The sequence below is a fragment of the Sarcophilus harrisii genome, chromosome 1 (assembly GCF_902635505.1).
Source record: "Sarcophilus harrisii chromosome 1, mSarHar1.11, whole genome shotgun sequence".
Taxonomy (NCBI): domain Eukaryota; kingdom Metazoa; phylum Chordata; class Mammalia; order Dasyuromorphia; family Dasyuridae; genus Sarcophilus; species Sarcophilus harrisii.
In genome coordinates, this window is record NC_045426.1 from 8664241 (window position 1) to 8680507 (window position 16267).

Genomic DNA, 16267 nt, shown 5'->3' on the forward strand with positions numbered 1-16267 from the left:
TCTTAAAGGTGATTTTTGTGGGATGATTTTTTTTTCACTTTCCAATTTCAGAGACATGATCATGGAAGAATACACCAGTACTGTCATCTAGGGCCAGCAATGATAAGAGGAGTTCTTTTCTTTCTTGGATCCCTCTTTGCAAGTCTGTTACCCACCTTCTGCCTCCAGGTGTCTCCCAGGGATCCGTCCTGTCCCTTTTTTATGTTTTCTCTCTACAATCTTGCTCATAACCTCATCAGCCTGGGTTTAATGTTCACCACTACACTGATCATTTCCTATTTTATGTTTATAAGGCCCAGCAATTGTCCCATAAAACCAAAGCAGGAAAAGTTTGTTGAGTTTTTTCCTGTTTGAGAGGATTGTTTCATTTTTTTTTTTGTTTTATTTATGTTGATATCTTTGTTCCTTTACCCCCAAGAGGCTGTTGTCCTATTGTTGCAGGAGGAAGGTACACCACATATTTCACTTCTGTAGCACATGTTGATGAAATAGAGCAATATCTGCTGGGAGCTGTGGGGAAGAAAAAATGAAGCCATTCACAATATCTCCGTGACAGCCTATTCCTTAACACTCCTGTCTGTTTTCATATTTACATCCTATCTGCAGTAGAAAAAAAAAATCCACTTATCTGCATACAAAAAAAAGCCATCATGCTTTGGTGATGGGAAACTAGGTAGGACTTAAGTATATGTAAACTAGATAACCATTGCCTCATCAATTCCACTGAGTTAACATCTTGTTTCAAGTACACTTCTCCAAAATTATGCCCTCTACAGGAGACAAATTTCAATTTTTCAAAGGAAAAGCTCTCTATCTCACAGGATAGTGAGTTCCCCCATTACTGGGATTCTTTAAGCTAAAGCTAGATGATCATTGGTGAGGAGAGTTGAGTGGGAGCTTCATGCTTCAGGTTGCCTAGGTTGGATTCCCTTCCAACTATGAGATTTTGCACAATGATAATTTTGGATCTGCCGAAGGTGAAGGTGCAGGCTGTGGGGGCTAGGGAGAGGGAAAGACTTAAGAGTAAGAAAGAGCTGTATTTCTATTTTGCTTTACATGCATGATGCTGTGTGATCTTGGGCACTCAGCCTGGCTGTGCCCTCACCTGTAAAATGAATATTTGGATTCAATGATCCCTTCCAACTCTAGATCTACAATTCTTAACAGGTGCTTTTGGTAAGCCTGCTTTGTGGGCAGTCCTGAAAAACTGAACAATCTAGAAAAGAAAATAAGAGACTTGAAGGCTTTGAACCTTAGACTTCCTGCTCCTCAAAATCCAAATCAATGTCGCCAAATAATAGCTCGATGGTCTTTATGGCGTGTTCTTTGTTAGATGACACATGTACTGCGTTGTTCAAGATGTCCTTCCCAAAGAGAGCCCGGATAGATTTGGGGGCAACCTTTTTTGCTTCTTCGGGGTCTGTTGGGCCAGCAAAGCGTCTCCAATCTTCCAATGCGTTCTCTTTACCTATGATCATGGCCATGCAGGGACCCCTGGAAATAAAAAAAAAAAAAACCATTACAGGATCATTCTTGTCCCAATATAAACCATATGACAGATTACAGATGTCCTCTACTGATGATTTTTTGGCTGACTTCAACAATCCAACCCCAACATCTTTGTTCAAATCCTAGTCAAAACTGTCAGTGGTGGGACTTGAACTCAACTCTTCTAGTTAAGAGTACACTACATCTCCTAGGTTCAAATATTGAAATGTTCAAATTTAAAATATAAAGTTTGGAGCAGTGGCACTGATAAACAGCTAGTGAAATCATATCTTATCTACGTATTCTAATTCATAGATTATTTTATTTGTTGTATTTAAGGGCTCTCTAAATATACTCCTTCCTATTGGCAAACAAATCCTCTCCCTGGTATGGCATATTTGATTCTTTAAAGTCAAACCCCTTCTCTGTGAAATCTTTCCCACTCTGCCCTTTCTGTGATGGTCTTCTGCCATAATCTCACCAATGGACTTCTCACAGGATGCTGAATCTGTGCTTTCTGCCTGTTCTCCCTCTTCAAAAAAAGGATCAGACATTATTTTTAAAGGCTTCGATTCCTACTATTAACAAGTAAAACATGAAAAAACTCCATTTTTGTCAACCCAAGTTGTTTTTTTTTTTCTGTCACAGATTTTTCCAAAATATCAATAGATTTTAGAAAAGAAAAGAAGTACTCACTCAGTCATGGAATACACTAAGTCTTCATAAAAGTCCTTTTCTTTATGAGCCGAATAAAGTGTTGCAACCTTGTCTGCAGTTAACTGGATTTCCTTCATGTGGGACAATGAATAACCTGCTTCTTGAATCTGTCTTATGATATTCCCTGGATGGGAAAACAAACATCCGGTTGGCTTTCTAACTGCTTTTACTTTCCTTCAATTATTCAGGTGGACTTAAACTTGGGAAAAGGGGAGGGGAATAATTCTGTTTTACAAACCAATTTAAGATGCTATAAACCTGTGGTTGCATCACCCCTTCAAATGCATCTTCAATTCCAGCCACCCTCCAAGCTCCAGACATGAATGTCTCCCTGCCTATTGGATGGTTCAAGAGAGCAAGTGCACAACAGAGTGAAGACTTCTCTCCCTGTTATAAGAGACAGGAAAAGGAGAAAGGAACATCTCTACACAAGATACAGAAGAGAGAAAGATTTAAAGGCTGGGATGAAGGGGGAGGGGAATTGGGGGAGAACAGCTAGAATGGCAATCAAGACACCAGAATGTGGAAGACTGTATATGATAGATCACTGAATATGGAAGGACCTTAGGAGCCATCTTGTTCAGTTATGGGGTAACTGAACAAGAATTGTCCATTTGACTCAAAGTATACCTTGTGATATGATGGGCAACTAGCTGTGAACTAAAGCTATCCAGTTATAGGCAATCCACTACCTCCTAGGACAGCCCATTCCATTTTGGATAGCTCAACATGTTAGGGAGAGTTTCCTTATATCATCTGTTGTTCCATCTTGAACCAAACAAGACAAATTCATAGGACCACAGAATCATGACTTCAGAGCCACTAACCTTTTCTCTTCCCCATAACAGCTCTTCAAATGAATTCAAAGTGAGAGGATCCAAAATTAAATCCTAAGTCATTTACTATCTGTGCAAACTTGGGTAGGTCACTTCCTCTCAAAGCCTCAAATTTCCTCTTCTAATAAAATGAGGGAGTTGCACTAAATGGTCTCCAAGATGCCTCCCAGCTTTAAAATGTATGATTCCATAGAGCACTTAAATTCCATAAAATTCCTGTTCTTCTCTTCTCCTAAGGAAACATTCCTAGTTCCTTTAACATTTCCCATGGAAAGATCTCAAGGACTGTCACCATGATGATTGGGCTCCTTTGAGCATGCTAGAGCTTATTAATGTCCTTCCTAAAATATTGTTCCCATAGCCAGAAATAATGTGGTCCATTAGACCATAGGATTCAGAGGAGGAAGCCTGGTTATCTGTGTAGTCTCCACCACTCATACTCTGAGACACCAATGAACCATGTTGGTGTCAAGTAGCCCTCATTGAAGGGGTCTGAGAGGTGGCATTAGGAGGGAATGGTGAAGCGTCTGAACCATGTGGGCTCAGGAGAGAGAGAAGTCATATGACTCAAGCTCCTGGATAGAGGGGACAGATGCCCTGGGAAGCATTAAGTTATTGGAGAGGTCTAGGGATAGGTCTGAGAGACATCCAGAGCAAAAGAGACTATCTGAGACAGACAGAGAGAGACAAAAGCAGAGGAGGAAGAGAGAGAGAGAGAGAGAGAGAGAGAGAGAGAGAGAGAGAGAGAGAGAGAGAGAGAGAGAGATTGAGATTGTTTCTGCTTGGTTCTTTCAGAATTCTTTCCTCACACACTGTCTCAAGTACCACACATTGCCCCCTTTCTTTATAGGACCAGAACAAAGGAGAAAGTCCCATCCATTCCAGGATAAACTGAGCCAAACAAGACCTTCCCAGAGAGGGATCTAATCACTCATTTTCAATAAAATACCCAGAATAATGACTTGGACAAATATTCAAGAGGTTCTCTTATTCTTTCAAGGAGTTATTAATAGGCATGTCCATGCAGTCAATGTCCAGTCTCTCTCTCCCCATCTCTCCTTCTCTCCCTCTCTTTCTTTCACTCTCCCTCTCCCTCTTTCCCTCTTTCACTCTGTAACTTTATTGAAGAAAAATAAATCATTTATTAGCAGAGCTATTAGTTGATCTCTCATCCACTGACAACTTAGATATATAACAGTATATTAGAAGATAAATTAACTGATAACTCTAAGCCTCCTAACAAAATTTAAATAAAAATTACCAAAGTTTCAAGATTCTATTTTGGAATACAACAATTGACTTCCAATTTCCATTCTCTATAGAAAAATACCATTTCTTTATTTAACATGCATAAAATATATCAAGTTTTCTGTCCTACTGATGCTATAAATTCAGTACTAATTCTCTAACTATATCAGTTATGAGCATAAAGTACATCATGAAACTTCAGATCACTAGCAATGGAAAGATACTGCTAGAGTACTGTTGCCTCCTTTGATATAACAATTGTACATCCACTTCCCCCCTCCCTCAGATGGTATCTTCAGTATTTCTTAGAACAATGAAGAATGGTTTTAATCTCATAACCAAATTAGTGTGAAGACACTGGCCATAATATATACACATGCCCCATTTTTTTAAAAAAATCTGATTCTTGGACAATGGTTCTCTTAAAACTATTTAACAATTTTTAAAAGCAGTTATTGTCCAAAGCTGGAAGGAATTAAGTCTTCTCATATGAGCATGCACATAAATGGAGGGAGGTTAACAAGAAACAATGGCCGGAAGCCTCAAAGCCCCATTCTCCCCGACCATGATTCCTCTACTCTCTCATGTGGTAACTACCTGGCCTTGAGCCCCATTTCAGAAGGGACCTTCAGCCTCTTCATTCTCTTCTCAACTCACTCCCTGGACTTCTGTGTCTCTTTACCCAGGATTCTTGCCCATATTCTTGCCCACAAGCCGAATTCCCCTTTATGCATTGCCCTCCTCCATTAGAACATAAGCTTCTTGAGGGTAGGGACTATCTTGTATTTATACCTCTAATGTTTAGCATAATGGCTGCCACAAACCAAATGATCTATGAATGAATATTCTAGCTAACTAGCAGATACTGTCTACACTATCCCTCTCATTTAAGAGTTGACGGAACTGAGGTCAAGGGAGTCAAATATATAGCAAGCATAAGAGATGAATTTTGAACTCAAATTAAAATCCCCATCCAGCCCTTATCCTCAGTCTATTAATTTACACTTAAACATAAAACTTAAACTTCCTCTAGGCAGGGGAACTTCATGGTTCTCATAACTTTGGGGGGGGGAGGATGGAAGGGTTGACATATATCAAAAGCATTTTTTAAAATGAGGGTGTTAAGAGATAATGTATCAAAATATGAAACAAATTAATGGAGGGTAGAGGAGAGGATCATAATCTAATGGGACCCACAAACTCCACTGAATTTGACTTGTGTATTTAAATACTCACCTCTCAGATCTTGGAAGGCATGGGGCTTGATCAATGCCACAGTGTATTCAAAAGGAAAGAAGAAGCGAGTTTCTTCAGTTGCGGCATCTGGGGTATCCTTTCCATGCAGTTGATTAAACAGAGTATTTTCTGGGCCAAGAATCTCCCGCAAACTTTTAAAAAGAAGAAGAATCTTAAAAGTCCAACTCTGAGAAGCCCCTTCTTATCAACAGAGAAACTGATGTCCTTGGTAACCAGGTTTTGGGGGTCAAAAAAGACCTTTACTTTACCTTGGGTCAAATGAGCAGTGGGACAAATAAGCTGAAATCTAAAAGGGATTAAACATTTTGAACTTGGGTTCAAAAAATCTACTTCATCAGTGCGGGGTGTATAATATCTCTGGAGATGGCATATGGGCAACTTTATTTTTTTTTGAAGTTAATAAAGTATTTTATTTTATTTTATTTTATTTCTTTTTTCTTTTTTTTTTTTAATTAAATAACTTTTTATTGACAGAACCTATACCAGGGTAATTTTTTATATATGGGCAATTTTAAAAAATTCTTGGTATCTTTTGTTTTTGCATAACCTTCATTTTCAAGGTGAGAGTCATTCCTCATGAAAGAAAAATAGAAAATAAGGGCAGAGAAAATAAAAAGCAGCTCGGGAGAACTGACCAAATAATCAACCAAGTCTAGCAGTATATGCCATGTTCCAGATCTAAATTTCCCCCATCTCTTCCCAGAAGAGAAAGAGTGGAAATACTTTCCTCTGTCTTGTTTTAGACCAAGGTGAAGCATTATAATTACCCAGGATTTCCTTTCAAATGTTGTTATTGTTATGTTTTCACTTATATTCCTGACTCTTCATTGAATCCAGGCTGTCCCAAAAATAATGATGCAGTTATAGCTTATAATCTTTAAAGCTGGTTTTAGCTTAAAACTGCATTAAGATTTTAGGGACAACGTGGATCTATTTTCTCGGTTGATTCCTTAATTTTGTCATGTTCATTGCTTTTTACAACATAGTATTAATAATTCCATTCTATTCAAGTACCACAGTTCATTTCCAAGTGATGGACACCCACCTTGCTTCCAGCTCTTTGCTGCTATAAACATTTTAGACCATTAGATCCCTTTTCCTCCTATTTTTACCTACTTGAGGTATATATGCCTAGCAGGGAAATCTTTAGGTCAAAGAGATATTAATATTTTATGAGTCCATGAAGAAATAACTTAGTAAATGGATGTATTACTTATATACCACAGAAGAAAGTTCCCCAGCTGGTCGATAACAGTCACATGGTCATCAAACTTTGTCTAAATTAGGGGCCAGAAGATGGTTTCTGACAACTGTCTTGAAGAGGCTTCTAGCAAATAGAGAGCAGATGAATTCCCGTTGTGCATCCGGAGAAGCCCTAGGCTGAGCATTGAGTCATTCAATGCCAAGTTTTCAACCAAGTATTGTGGTTACACTTAGTCTCCCTGTTAGTGCCAGGGAGCCAACCTAGGAATGTCCAAGGTGATATTGAAGCAAGTCACAACCTACTCCTTAGCAACCCCTCTCCTAACTATCAAATGACTTTTATGCGATCCCTTCCTACCCACTAGAAAAAGTTGGAAATTACCTGGTGGGGATTTCGTCTTCAGCTGTTGGATACAGTATATATCGCCAGTGACGCACGGCATTTGCCCGTTCTAAAGAAAGCACTACAACTGGAGCACTGGGGGGAAATGGAGAGGGAAATGGAGACAAGGGTGGAGAAGAGAGGGAAATAATTATATACCGAAAAGGAAATTCAACTCATAAAACACATGTCATAGCTCATTGTATATAGGTTTTTCAGTATGGGGAAGAAGAAAGGGAGGAAAGGAGGAAGACAGAGACATAGAGAGATAGAAATAGAAACAGAAAGAGACACAGAGATCATATACTATGATAGAGAATAGTCCTTAAAGCCAGGAAAACCTGTGGTCAAATCCTGCTTCTGATATACCGTCTAGGTGGACCTGGACAAGTCATTTAACTTCCCAGTGACTAGGCAACTCTGAGATTCTAAGTTGCAGAGAAGATGCCACACCCCAATGGTGGAAGGAATTTCCTCATCTGTGAATTCCCTCTACCAGTGAAATCCCAGGCTAAGAATTTATCACTATTCTCATTCATTCATTTACTCAATAAACATGAACTTTGTTCAATGTATAAATGAGATAATGAGGTAAATATAAAGATAGCTAGGACATAGGCCCTATCTTCAAGGAACTTGAACTCTCTACATACATCAGTGATTCCATACCATCCTGTGAAGATCACGTATTTTAAAATCAGCCGGAGTTAGGAATTCGGGTTAGGGGAAAATCGTCAGTCTTTATTCTCAGTGAAGAAGGATCGGAGGTGGAAGAGAATGGGCAATAGCAATGTGTGTAGCTGAGTCAAGAAGCTAGCTAGATCAGCAGTCACACGACCAGCAACTAGGAGTATCGAACCCAGGCCAATCTCTCCCAGCTTCCCTTCCTGTCTCTCTCTGCCTCCACCCACCAAAATCGTCATTTCCTATACAACACATCAGGACTTGCACAGAGAGTGGGCAGGGACCATTCTTTATCCAATCATGTATATTAATAGAGTATAGCCCAATTACTATTTAGCCTCACGTACTTGGGACCTCAGCGCATCAACTCAAACCTCAGCCCATTACACCATCCCATCTTCTTCAGTAGATTGTTCCTCCTTCTCTTCCTTACTCTCTCATTTATCTCGGATCTTCCTACTTACCAAGTGCCTTCCTGTCATATATAAACATGTCCATGTCTCTTCCATTCTCAAAAATCCTCAAGAGATCCTTTCATCCTTGCTAGCTATCATTCCATAACTCTCTTCCCTTTTTGTGCCTAAACTCCTTGAAAAAGCCATCTACACTTAGTGATCCACTTACTTTCTTCCCAGTCTCTTAACTGTCTATAATCCAGTATTGAAGTCATTATTCAACTGAAACTGTTGTCTCCAAAATTACTAATGATCTTTTAATTGGCAAATTGAATGGCCTCTTCTTGATCTTCATCCTTCTTTCTTTGCAGCCTTTGATGCTATATTCTATTTGGCTTTCAAAGCCTTCCATAACCTGACCTCTTCTTACCTTTTCAATCTTCTTCTCCCCTCCATGTATTCTACAATCTAAGTGACATTGGCTGTGTTGTTGTTCACTTAGGATATGCTATTTCACAATTCCAGCATTCTCATACTTGTCTTTCTTCAAGTCTCAGTTAAAGGCTTAACTTTCCCAGTCTTCCTTAATCTTACTGCCTATCTTCAATTAATCTTGTGTCTTGCTTGCACACAGCTCTTTTCATATTATCTACCTCAATAGATTGGGAGCTTCTTAAAGGAGAGGGGGTTTTGACTTTCTTTGTATCCCCAGTATCTAGCAAAAACCAGGCACACAATAGGCACCTAATGCTTGTTGACAGATTGACTGAATCTAGAAAAGGAGAAGGTCTATATACAGATAGATTAGATACAAGTTAGAACTTGATCACTTCTTTCAGACCTGTGGAAGGGGAAGGACTTTATGACCAAAGCAGAACTAGAGATCATTACTGATCACAAAATAGAAAATTTCGATTATACCAAACTGAAAAGTTTTTGTACAAACAAAACTAATGCAGACAAGATTAGAAGGGAAGCAATAAACTGGGAAAATATTTTTACAGTCAAAGGTTCTGATAAAGGCCTCATTTCCAAAATATATAGAGAATTAACTCTAATTTATAAAAAATCAAGCCATTCTCCAATTGAAAAATGGTCAAAGGATATGAACAGACAATTCTCAGATGAAGAAATTGAAACTATTTCTAGTCATATGAAAAGATGCTCCAAGTCATTATTAATCAGAGAAATGCAAATTAAGACAACTCTAAGATACCACTACACACCTGTCAGATTGGCTAAGATGACAGGAAAAAATAATGATGATTGTTGGAGGGGATGTGGGAAAACTGGGACATTGATGCATTGTTGGTGGAGTTGTGAACGAATCCAACCATTTTGGAGAGTAGTTTGGAACTATGCTCAAAAAGTTATCAAACTGTGCATACCCTTTGATCCAGCAGTGTTACTACTGGGATTATATCCCAAAGAGATTATAAAGAAGGGAAAGGGACCTGTATGTGCACGAATGTTTGTGGCAGCCCTTTTTGTAGTGGCTAGAAACTGGAAACTGAATGGATGTCCATCAGTTGGAGAATGGCTGAATAAATTGTGGTATATGAATATTATGGAATATTACTGTTCTGTAAGAAATGACCAACAGGATGATTTCAGAAAGGCCTGGAGAGACTTACACGAACTGATGCTGAGTGAAATGAGCAGGACCAGGAGATCATTATATACTTCAACAACAATACTATATGATGACCAGTTCTGATGGACCAGGCCATCCTCAGCAACGAGATCAACCAAATCATTTCCAATGGAGCAGTAATGAACTGAACCAGCTATGCCCAGAAAAAGAACTCTGGGAGATGACTAAAAACCATTACATTGAATTCCCAATCCCTATATTTATGCACACCTGCATTTTTGATTTCCTTCACAAGCTAATTGTACAATATTTCAGAATCTGATTCTTTTTGTACAGCAAAATAACGGTTTGGTCATGTATACTTATTGTGTATCTAATTTATATTTTAATGTATTTAACATCTACTGGTCATCCTGCCATCTAGGGGAGGGGGTGGGGGGGGTAAGAGGTGAAAAATTGGAACAAGAGGTTTGGCAATTGTTAATGCTGTAAAGTTACCCATGCATATAACCTGTAAATAAAAGGCTATTAAATTTAAAAAAAAGAAAAAGAAAAAGAACTTGATCACTTTAGAAAAAGAGTAAAACAGTACAATTAGGTGAGAAGGAGTGAGTCACTGAGGAACTGGGGGAATTTCATGGAGAAGGTGAAATTGAAAAGATGCTAATGGACAGAGAAGAGAGGAAGGAGAGAAGGGTGTTTGGGCAATATAAAATAAATGCAGTATATCAATGACTGAGCTGGAAACAATTTTAAAAACAGTCAAACTTGATATAGACTTGAAATAATTCCCAAGTGACATTTAATATAGAATACCTATTACTGAGTTGTTGAGTCACTGAAATTCCTAATTATATGAATTAGCTGGGGAATCTAAGGCTTTGTGTAACTTCCAAAATATAGCTGAGACTTAAGATCCCATCAGCTCAGGATAAAGGGGAAGGGAGGAATCCTTTGGCACTCCTCAATTGCACACTTTTATGTACTGTGTAATTCTGGGAAAGCCACCTAACTCAACCATGCCTCCATTTCCTCAACTGTAAATAGGAACTGATGACACTTGTAATACTTCCTTCAGAGGACTGTTGTAAAGATTGTGCTTTACAAACACTAAAGCACTAGCAAAAAATGGAAATCATTTTTATTGTGGTTATGAGAATTCCTTGAATGTGGATTATTTAATGACAAAACAATCTTCACATCTCTCATGTCAATTCTTCCTATCTCTAAGCAAAAAGAAGAAACAACAACAATAACAAAAAGAAAAGAAAAGAACCCTTTGGCTCAGAAAAATATTTCACACTCATATATGCCTTGATTTTTAAAAATTTCCTTCTTTAGAGAAACTAAAGGAGATGATTATTTTCACTAGAAATATTCTACCTTTGTATACCCCATTCTTCTTTGAACCAGAAAAAAATGATGTAATTTTGGCTAAGCTGATTTTGTATTTGGCATCATGATACCTATGCCCAGTGTTTATAGAATGTTTTATGACTCACTCTGACCATGGAAGCCCGTGGTGCTAGGAGCACCATCTACAATGGGGATTACTTTCACATAGGCTTTGGATTCAAAAGATGCTAAGATTAGCAACATCCTTTGACCATCCTAGCACATCCTAGATTTCCAACTCTTAAATCATAGAATTCTGGGACCTTGCTTCCAATTTTGCTTCTACATTTGTAGAACTTTCTACAATCACTGTGATCTTGGAAAAGTTATTGAACACTCTGGGTCCCGGTTTACTCAGATGTAAAATAAAATGGTCCATTCCAGCTCTAGATCTAAGATCCCATGAATTGACATGAAGTCAAAGGAATTGGACGTTTCAGGATTCTTACACTTCATTTCCCTCCTTCCTCCCCATCGGGATGAAAAACAACTAGATTCCCCTCTTTCCTTCAGGCAGGGTCAGTTTCCCCAGAAAACAGATTTGAAGAAGAGCCTTATAGGTAGTAACTTCTCTCCTTCTGTCTTTTGGGGCACAGTAGTTGGAGGGGAGAATCTTCTTTTTTTTTCCTATCTCCTTCCCATCAGTTATGTCTTCTGGGACTAGCCACCATCACTGGTCATATTTTGTAAACAGGATTCCTTTTAGTTTAGTCCAATTGTCTACGGCCATGTCCTTAAGTAGAATCGGAGTGTTTCCAGCTAGGTAAACTCTGAGAGGCTTAGACTTTTACCTGGGTGAGAACTGGGTGTGAATTCTGCAATTGCTGCCCCGGAGGATTATGAGCCAACACAATGAAGATATGAATCCAGTATTTAGAAGATACTGTCAATTTGTAAAGGCTAATAATCAGAGATGACTGCTATATGCAATAACACTTCTTTATTGGGATGAAGATGAAATGATTCTGGAAGAGTTCTAAAAAAGTATATACTAGTATGCTTGATACCATATTACTTGCTTTCTCAATGGGTGAGGGAGAGAATCGAGCACTTAAAATTTATAAAAATGAATGTTAAAATTAAATATATATTTTAAAGAAAGAAAAGTATATAGAGGAACAAGATCAGAAGAATCCATTATGGATATGATGTGTGAATTTCTATACCTATTTGACCTTTTATAACGCCTTGAAAACAAGCAGTTGGGGGAGAATGGCTGAGAGGGTGTGAAAAATCATTCTCAGAAAGGAAGAAGTTATGATTCGCTTACAGTGTTAAGGAGGGAAAACAGAACACAAAACCAACACAGAACTGAGTTTCAGGCTTGTAATGCATTCACATTTTTCACATATAAAGAATATTAGAGCAAGGCCAAAGTTCACATGTGAGTGTATATTTGTTCAAGGTTATTGCCTCTACCTACATGTACATATCCGTCTTCCCTGAATCAAACAGACTGTGATGATGAAGAATGACAAGGTGATGGAGAATCTCAATAGGATTCATGGGAGGCTTGATTAGTGCCAACTCAGATATGACATGGAGGACAAAATCTTGGAAAGTACTTGGGCAAAACATCAAGGCAAGAATGCTCTGCATTTTGAGGCATCTGCCTTTCACCACAGAGGGGGAAAGCCAAGTGATAACTGATAGGAACAACAGATGACACAGGTTGGTGGTGATGGTGCAATAATGCCTGAAGAGGAGAATAAGATCGTGCTTGCACACATGTACACACACATACACATGCATATGTGTGTACTCACTCTCTGTGTCCCCCTCATTTCTTTCTTTCTCTCTGTCTATCTCTCTGTCTCTCTCTCTCTCTCCTCTCTCTCTCTCTGTCTCTCTCTCTCTCTCTCTCTCTCTTTCAAAATTTGCTCTCTGTTATAGCTATGCAGAAAATGATCACATGCAACCACATTTTGAAAAGAGAAAGTGACTTAGGTGCTAGAGAAACCTAACGATGACCCAGTACAGGCAAAGCCTCAGGAAAAGGGATGGGAAGCAGGCAAGATACAAGTGATGACCATGATCTCACTAGCGGCTCCTTTTCATGGACTCACAGGATCACATACACATGGATGTCGACATTGAACACAATTGTCCCAGACAGTGGAACCTAGGAGTCCACTGAAGTTCAACGATTTTGTGATAAATGTTTAAGGGAAATACTTAGCCAGGAGATAGTTGCTTGAACCAGAAGCAGACAACCTGGCTCTGGGTACTTCTACTGGTACTTCCCACCAGACCAAATAATGATCCAGAAATCTAACCAAGAACTATAATAACTGACTTATTCCACCCCAGATCATTACCAAATAATCAGCAAGTTAATGAAACATATTGCCCACATCCCGACAGGGGGGTAATAGACACGAGGAGCGCAGACACAATTTGGGCATGACCGGCACACAGATCCATTTTATTTGTCTTTGATTATTACAAAGGTTTTTTTTTTTTCCTCTCTCTGTTTTTAAATTGGGGGGAGGTGTTAAGGGAAAAATAGATTCTCAACAGCAATGCCAAAAAACTAGGTCATCATAACATTTTTTAATGATCAGAACAGAAGGAAATTCAGAAGGAAACATGTACAAGCAAGAAAGCTGTAGAAGAAATGTGTACATACATACATACACACACACACACACACACACACACCTAAGTATTTTTTAAAAACCCTATGAAATGGAGATTCATACAAATATAGAATCCTCTTTTTATGTTCTCCTATGTGTGTATAGAAAAAAAAATTTTCTTCACATTTAATTTAAGAATTTTTTAAAAATATATTAAAAAAATATAAAATACTCTATAAGTATTTTCTTTATACTATATTCTTTATTTATTATTATTATATATTATTTTTATTATATATTGTATTTATTATTATTATTATGTTATTATATTTTTAAGAGGACGTCATAGATCTCCTCCAGAAGGAAGACTTTGTTATCAAGATGCAAAAAGGCCCTTTATTATTATATATTATATTCTTTATAGTATAAAGAAAATACTTGTAGAGTCTCTTGTATAGGCTTTGTCCATGGAAAATTGAGAGCTAAAAACTACCCATATATGAGGACCTCTGATTTCCCAAAGTTATTGCTGGTCTCTACTAAACAATGGCAGCTTAATCTCTTCTCTGAGCTCCTTGGGATTATATGTTCTATTTAGTCCAGTTTTACATTACAAACAGGTGTTTGAGATGCTTCCTTCTTCCTTGAGATCAACACCCGGGCCTGATTTGTAACTCTGCCTGGAGTGCTAAGCTTCTGCCTGTACTGTTAAGCTAGAGACAACATCTTATTTTGATTACTCTAGACAAGGTAGAGAAGCCAGAGTGGATGGCAGAAATCCAGAACTCTGACTGCATAGGATCACCCTGGCAGCATGGGAAAAGATCTCCATGGAAATGGATAATTACATAGACTTTTCACCCAATAGAGCTGACCGCAAGCTCTTTTTTCTTCCTTTTGACAGTTTTAACATTATTTTCTCTTCTATTTAGAAAAGGATAGCGATGGGATCTGTAATTTAATGTGAACTCTCAGAGAAGCACGATTCCTCGGCCAGTTCATATTCATGAGAGATTCTGTGACTTGCCCAGAATTACGTAGCCAGGGTCCCATTGGCAGAATTTGCACCCAGCTCTTCCTGGCTTTGAGATCAGTTCCATGCAAAGGTAAATATCAATTTTTTAAAAAAATTAGTCAATAGGACATGTATAACCTAGATCAAATTGTTTGTTGTCTTGGAAAAGGAGGGAGAAGAGAGGGAGTGAAAAAATTTTGGAACTCAAAATCTTACAAAAATGAATGGTGAAAATAATCTTTACATGTAATTGAGGAAAAAATATTCTTAAAGTACAAAAAATATAGGTAACGAATCTTATATTTCTAATTTGCTGAAAATAATACTTGAGTTTTATGATGTTCCCCTGTGTAATTCACAGTTCAACAGTATTGAATTAACTACTAATAATTATCATCAAATGTTTGAAATTTGTGAAGCATTTTGCATTCACTTATCTGGTATGATCCCACATATATCTTATTAGGCAATATTAATAATATTTTTATTGCTATTTTAGAGATAAGAAAACAGAAAAGTTGTCTATGGTCACAAAACCCATAAGTGTCAGGAACAAGATTTTCACCCAATTTTTACCCTTCTCTTGCTCCAAGGCCCTATCTACTACACTACATTGGCTCAGAGAGGGAGACACTAAATTCTGCATTTGAGATAGCATTCTATCTTCACCATGTTCAGGGGGTTGCAGGCTCCAAATAGGGCTGCTCTCCAGGATGTGGGGGCAAGATTAGAAAACGTCGCCCTTTGAAACTGACGCCAGTACAAAACAGCATAAATAATGCAATCCCCATTGTGAATTTGAAGTCAATAGAGAGTTCAAATCTTAGTCCTGATACTTCTCAGTTGTGTGACCACAGGAAAGTCATGGCATCATAGACTCGGAACTGGAAGGGATTTTTAAAGTCATGGAGCCCAAGCCCTTTATTGCCCACATGGAGAACCTGAGGCCTAGAGAGATCTCAGTCACTAAGCATTGGAACGGGTCTTCCCAAGTTCAGATCCGGCATTCTGCCCATTAAACCACACTGCTCTTCCTTAACCTCAGTGAATCTGTTTTCTCATTTGTAAAATGAAAACAATAATGCTTACAATAAACTCATCCCTCCCTCTGAGGGTTGTGTAAATGAGTTGTTATTATCTGGAGAAACAAGTGCCCTAAGAGATAGCTGGGGTCTTATGGATTAGACAAAGGAGCTTCCCAAAGACCCACATGATCAGGAGGCCTCTCCCTCTCCCCAGTGCCATTTCTCAGTGACGCCAGTGATTCTCTCCAAGCACTACCTCACCTGGTCACGTGGTCTATCAGAGCTGGGAAATAGTCCCTGTACTTGAAACGATCGTAGAATATTATGGCTTCCTCCTCCATCAAGGATATCTTTTTTTGCATCTTGATAACAAAGTCTTCCTTCTGGAGGAGATCTATGACGTCCTCTTAAAAAGAAATAGAAAGTATATTACTGTTCTGTAAGAAATG

General features: G+C 38.3%; 1 protein-coding gene across 4 annotated transcripts in view; it reads right to left on the bottom strand.

The window, feature by feature from the left end:
* Window positions 1-334: 334 nt before the first annotated feature.
* The window catches only part of NME8 (NME/NM23 family member 8), a 60963-nt gene continuing 45030 nt past the window's right edge, over window positions 335-16267 (bottom strand). For all 4 annotated transcript variants that reach the window (XM_031951996.1, XM_031951990.1, XM_031952006.1 and 1 more), the window contains 6 exons: window positions 16080-16224; window positions 7132-7227; window positions 5526-5677; window positions 2185-2329; window positions 1253-1494; window positions 335-510 (listed from right to left, as the gene is read on the bottom strand). In XM_031951996.1, coding sequence (XP_031807856.1) covers window positions 1254-1494; window positions 2185-2329; window positions 5526-5677; window positions 7132-7227; window positions 16080-16224 — 779 coding nt within the window. In that variant the 3' untranslated portion in view covers window positions 335-510; window position 1253. The remainder of the gene's footprint in view (window positions 511-1252; window positions 1495-2184; window positions 2330-5525; window positions 5678-7131; window positions 7228-16079; window positions 16225-16267) is intronic.